General features: G+C 34.5%; 1 protein-coding gene across 1 annotated transcript; it reads left to right on the top strand.

Annotated features, from left to right (window-relative positions):
• Positions 1 to 590: 590 nt before the first annotated feature.
• On the top strand, positions 591 to 5941 carry PrBP (Prenyl-binding protein). The gene is made up of 5 exons (XM_088258051.1): positions 591 to 924; positions 1679 to 1710; positions 1799 to 1950; positions 4788 to 4924; positions 5715 to 5941. Exons 1-5 carry the CDS (start codon positions 878 to 880, stop codon positions 5794 to 5796), a joined length of 450 nt encoding a protein of 149 aa, XP_088114177.1. The 5' UTR covers positions 591 to 877; the 3' UTR covers positions 5797 to 5941.
• Positions 5942 to 6194: the final 253 nt, after the last annotated feature.

Genomic DNA, 6194 nt, shown 5'->3' with positions numbered 1-6194 from the left:
ATATAAAGTAGCACTTCATTCAATATTACAAGGCTTTTTCCATTTTTTGGAAAATATTAACTTAAAACAAACAGTTTACTACTGCAATGTCAGGCATTTTTCAATTTTCATACATAAATATAAAATATTGTTTGTTTTCGGTTTCGTGAATAAGGAATTTCGAAAGCAGAAATGAAAATGGAAAATAGCAATGGAAAGAATAATCCAAAACACACGTACGTGTCCCAAGTCGGGGTACCAATCAGAATATTTTTCATTCTATCGGAATTGAGTACATACTGCTGTTTTTCCATAACTAATTCCCTATTAAAAATGATACATGTAAGTTACCACATAAAATTGTAAATGCAAATCTAATTTTTCAATTATCATTTCATGGATAGTATGTCGAATCCAGTATTCCCCTTTTACGAATTGAATACTGGAATGTTTAATGGGAATAACGGAATACTAATATAATTCAAATTTTCCTAAGGCAGGATGAAAATACCTTCGCATGGGCAAGCATCAAATATTTACCATAGACTGAATAAGCACTCGCCTACCTACGTAGAATGTTTTTTTTATCCATGGTTAAAAGAAAACTTTTTGTTGTACAAAAATATTGTTGTGATACGTTCGAAAGTCTTTTTTTCGTTAATTTCCTTTTGTCGTTCCGCGAATTTTCAGTATATAATCTTTATTGCTACGCTTTGCAGTGTCAAATCAAAACGTTTGTCTTTCTTGTTTGGATAGTAAGATTTTTCATATGTGTAAACCATCGATTCTTTTTCCAAAATAGACATGGTTAGGACAAAATTGGGTATACATAGACTCGATAAATATTGTCATTTAGCGTTGTAAAATTGAAACGTTTGATGCACAATTGAATGCGATAATGATGACTACCGAAAGAAGTTTGGAAATTTTAAAAGGTTTTCAGGTGTATCCTTTTTAATACGGTTTATTATACACAACTCTACCCCTTTTTATCTGACGTTTATAGCTCCTTCCATGGGCATCTTTGAAGTAAACCATGAGCTCTGCGATAAGGTTCAAACGCTGGATATAACGGAATTACTTGAAAAGTATATCATTGATTGCATAGTAAGCAGCAAGTATTTTACAATATCGCTCACTCCTTTCAACACCGTCATATATCAAAAAACTTGATTTTTCAGATCGTTTTTAAAGTATAAACATACAATAAAATGTATTAAAAATAAATATTAAGCCACTTATTGAACTTTTTTACTGTGCAACAGATCTTTTTAGGTAAAGCCTGAAAGTTTTTTATCCATTTGAAAAATATTTAGTATATAAAAAAACAATTAAACAATACCTTTTCTTCAAAATGCAAAAACCACACTTTCTGCCCTGTAGCGGGTAAATATTAAGTTAAAAATATGCCGCTTTTGCTTAGATATAGTACATTTTCTGGGCATGCCGAAAACATGCACAACTGAAATTGACAATTTTTGAAATATGACATTGTTGAACGGAGTGAGCGATATGTGACCTATTTTTGCATTGTTTTTTTTCATATAAATTGTATATTACATGTTAGAGTTTATCTTATTACTGACACAAATATTATTGTTAATTGAATGATCGAATTTTATTAAAAAATTCTGCAAATGTCGTGTGTAGAAAGTTGCATAAATCCCCCATAGTAAATTCTTTAACTCACAAAATGCAGTAATTGGATGAATCTTCGAGATGGAGACACAGGTGAATATAATTCATTTAAATATTTATAATTCACGATACAAATGTGTTTATTGATGGTTAAATCCAATTATTCTGTCTTTATTTCCAGGAAAAGTACTATGGCAAAATAACGAAGATATGTCATGTCCGGATATGGAACATGAAGCCAAGGTCCCGAAAAAGATACTAAAATGCCGAATCGTTTCCCGGGAAATGAATTTTAGCTCCATTGAACCAATGGAAAAATTTAGAGTAGAGCAGGTATAAATGTCTTTGTGTTCTTAGTTTTTCAATTTGTTGCTTGCTTACAGCAGGCCTGGCCAGCCAGAATAGCATCCCGGGCCGCATTGATTACTTAAAAATTTCCCAAGGGCCGCATACAGACATTAGAATTTTTTATAACAATGAATTTCATACTGATTGACTTTTTGTAAGTGCATATTAAAACAAAGTGAATGGTGCACTGAAATCAGTTATAGCAAATAAAATCCTATCAGCGGAAGCTAAACTGGCAGTGCACAACGGAGTCCTGGTTCCAACTCTAATGTATGGAAGTGAAACATGGAGTTGGCAAAATAAGGATGAAAGTAGACTGAATGCAGTCGAAATGCGATCTCTCAAAAGAATGTGCGACAAAACGATGTATGATTGATGTGCGAATAGTGAAATAAGGAAGTAATGCAAAGCTGAGATAAGCATTATCGATAAAATTAAGAAAGGTGTGTTGAGATGGTTTGGACATGTAGAACGAATGAGTGAGGAAAGAACGGTAAAACAAATTTATGAGGCGAATGTTAGTGGGAAAAGAAGCAGAGGAAGACCGCGAAAAACATGGACGATCAGGTATGCCAAATACTTGAAAGTGGTCAGGTTAGGAGTCGTAACAATCGGCGGGTATGTATGAGGAGATGCATGAACGTGAAAGAGGCGAAGAATGTTTGCAAGGACAGAGTGGTGTGGCGCTCTATTCTCTCTGCCTACCCCTGCGGGGTAGCGGCGTGATGGTTAGTTAGTTTATTATAAATAATTTGAATGCGGAGGTAATTAGAAAGTAAAATCACGGTAATTGTGAAGAAAGAAAACATTACTACAATCAGAAGTGAGTAGAAAACATACAATGAACCAACAAAAAATGTATTGGTATAGTAATAAACATTGCAGAAAATTTTAACGATCAACATTATCAATTAGGACACATAAATCAAACAATATTAACATTTTTATTGTAATAAAAACCAATTTATAAATGACCACTCAGTTTGAGAATTGAGTTTCCCTTCGCTTACTTAATTTTTCTAAATCTAGTTCAATAGTTGAAGTGGTACGCTTAAACTGGTTTTCGAGATTTTTTGAGATTGCGTTAAATTGGCAATGCTGAAGAACGTGCGAACGGATATTGTTCACTGTTTTTATAACAACATTCATGACTTGGCTCATAGAATACTTGAGGGCATAAATTTTGTTGATTCATCAAACCGTGTATCACAAATATATCACTGGTTTAAAAATATATTCTTCATATGTATGAATTTATTTATATGTATGCGACCTGCGGCCATGTGGCCGCGGGCCGCAGGTTGGCCACCGGTGGCTTACAGCAAACAGCAATATTCATATGTTAACAGAGATGAAGCCGTTACTGATATGAGACTATGAAAGTCTGGACATTTACAGGGCTCGCGACTTGTCATATGAACGCCTACAATATATTATATCAAGTCTATGTTATGCAATCAGGTTTTAATTAAAGTTCTCAATCACGAGAGTGAATTGAAAATCCTTAATTATTTGTGTCCTGGCTCCATCACACTAACGTAAATTTGAATTAAAGAGATCTTCAGAGTACTTTGCATGCCTCCTGAGAGCCTTAATCAAGCTTCCCGTTTTTGCAAGGCAAATTTTGCAACAATCCGTCGGCAATTCTCGTCCCAACTTGGGAACGCGAATCTGTCTTGGGAGAATCCAAGTGAGATGGCAGCCGACAGAAAAGCCTTAGGGCAGTTTGTGGACTCCATATACTCTATATAGGGAGTGGAAATGGTTGAATATTAACACATCTTGTGTGGGAGGCGAATTTTTACAGTCCTCAGTCTGCCGATTAGGTGACTGTAGACTGTTTTTTTCCTTATATTGCGATGTTTAAGGTTTACAGTGACATCTGTTGAATTTTCATGAAAGTATATCTCGGGACTGTCCCATTCTTACCACTGGTACCACTCTTTAGTAAATACACCACAACACAATCACTACAACATCATGCAAACAATACTACCCGTCACCACCATAGCACTATTTACACACTTAAATATGAGAAATGTTGTTTGCATGCTGTTGTAGTGATTGTCCTGACGAAGTGACGGGTACGTCTCAAAACCGGTAGATATAAAAATCTCAGTGTGTGGTTATAAACTAATATTACTAACATTTTTGTAAAAAATATAAACATTTTATATTATAATACAGTTGACGCTCTCTTAACCAGCGCCGCTTTCACCAGCCTCTTCTAGGAAAGCTAGGCTTGAATTTTCGGAATCATATGTGGCTTTTTCCTGTACATAGTTTTTACAGTTTGTTAAATGTTAATTCTTAATGTGTGAGCTAATACATAATAAAAATTCTGTTTTCTTAGTGTTTTGACAAAATTGTGTTTTTTTCTTCCTTGCAAAAGTGATTTTTTAAATGTGTTTTTCACTACCTTCTCTTTAACCGGCTTTTTTCTTATCCAGCCCTGAGTCGGTCCCATCAAGGCCGGTTAAGAGAGTGTCTACTGTACATTACTTATAACCCTTATCCGCACCCAATGGTGCATAGGGCACTGCATCGAACGCAGACGAACGCATGACGCAGTGTTTTCTTGATCATTACTTACATGAAGGCAAGGTGATCACTCTTGCGCTTCAGGAACCAGTCCAGGGTAATAATAAATAAATATTACAGTGTAAAATCACTAATATTTATTTTCACCCCCCCTGGGAATCGAACCCTCCAGCACGGTAGCTAAACACGCTGACCATTACACCACGGAGGCGGACAAAAACTGTACATTACAAATAATAAAGTTTCTACATAACTTTATTTTTTTAAATATTTTGTTGCAGAAAGTATTATTTAAAGGCCGGTGTTTAGAAGAATGGTTCTTTGAATTTGGATTTGTGATACCTAAATCTACAAACACTTGGCAGTCCATCATAGAATCTGCGCCGGAATCTCAGATGATGCCTGCTAATGTACTCAAGTATGTTTCTTTCATTTCTATATTTGTTATACCTAAATCTACAAGCACTTGGCAGTCCATCATAGAATCTGCGCTGGAATCTCAGATGATGCCTGCTAATGTACTCAAGTATGTTTCTTTCATTTCTATATTTTTATACAAATCTTGGATTAAATTTCAAGTCATTACTGACTTAAAACTACTTTTACTTATAAAATAGAATTGTGGTACCCACGCCCTAAAGCGAAGTTGTTTCTTTAATGATAGGGTGGTACACCACCTATAAATTCCCAATTGTCAGCTTACTGATGTTGCCGACATAATTATGTAGTAATCAAAACCTTTTTATACTATTAAGTTTATTTTAATATTAAACCTTTTGGTTAAATATTTGTTCATAAAAGTTTGTTGTTTATTTCCATACATTAAGTTCTGCACTTCTACAATAAAACAACTGTAGTTTTTTGCCACTTTTATTTTATTTGACCGGTGATCAAATAAAATAAACGTGGAAAAAACTACACAGTTGATGTTTTATTATATAAAATGAAGTTCAGCCAAGAAATGTCAGTACAAAACTTGTGCATTGTAAATTGGGCATTCTATAAAGGTGGAGACTGACCGGAGCATTTCGTTGTAACGTAACACGTTACGATGCGAGCTTTCAGGCAGTCAGTACACCGAGCCGAGCGCTCCATCCATAGTTTCGGATGCTCGGTGATGTTCGCCACGAGCGATGTTACGACGAAATGCTCCGGTCAATCTCCACCTTAATGACTTACATATAATAAAATTAGATTTTTGGTTACAGTGGGAACGTAATCATTGAGACCAAGTTCTTCGACGGAGATCTTCTAATCACAATGTCTAAAGTGAGACTATTCTATGTTTAGTTTTCTTTTTATTTTCTATTCACCACTGCTGCCTCCTTCGTTGTACATTCTGTGAATGTATTTGACGCCGTAATTAGTGTAATAATTGTTATTTCTTAATCCACAATAAAAACCATATTTTGTCACCCCTCGGTTACTACATATTGTCAATGTTAGGTTCGGCTCATCTATGTCATTACACATTAGTAGGATGTGATGTATTTTGTATGATTTGTGCATTCGGAAATTCGACATGTGCTGTGAGCATTATAGAACATCATTGCCAATTGATAAGCGTTAAGTATAAATATAGTTGTGAAAACAAGTTTCTATTTTTTAAGAATAATTATTTTAACATTAAACTTATTACCATAATAATAGTAATGATCAGAATATAATTTTATCAAAATTGTATTTGC

The sequence above is a fragment of the Brachycentrus maculatus genome, unplaced genomic scaffold (assembly GCF_059751285.1).
Source record: "Brachycentrus maculatus isolate JH-2025_06_01 unplaced genomic scaffold, ASM5975128v1 h1tg000090l, whole genome shotgun sequence".
Lineage (NCBI taxonomy): Eukaryota > Metazoa > Arthropoda > Insecta > Trichoptera > Brachycentridae > Brachycentrus > Brachycentrus maculatus.
This window is presented reverse-complemented; position numbering and strand designations above follow the sequence as displayed.

Coding starts and splice junctions, on each gene's coding strand:
- PrBP (XM_088258051.1), top strand. CDS start 878: ATGATGACTACCGAAAGAAGTTTGGAAATTTTAAAAGGTTTTCAGGT. Junction 1,711..1,798: donor TCTTCGAGATGGAGACACAG/GTGAATATAATT, acceptor CTTTATTTCCAG/GAAAAGTACTATGGCAAAAT. Junction 4,925..5,714: donor ATGCCTGCTAATGTACTCAA/GTATGTTTCTTT, acceptor TTTTGGTTACAG/TGGGAACGTAATCATTGAGA.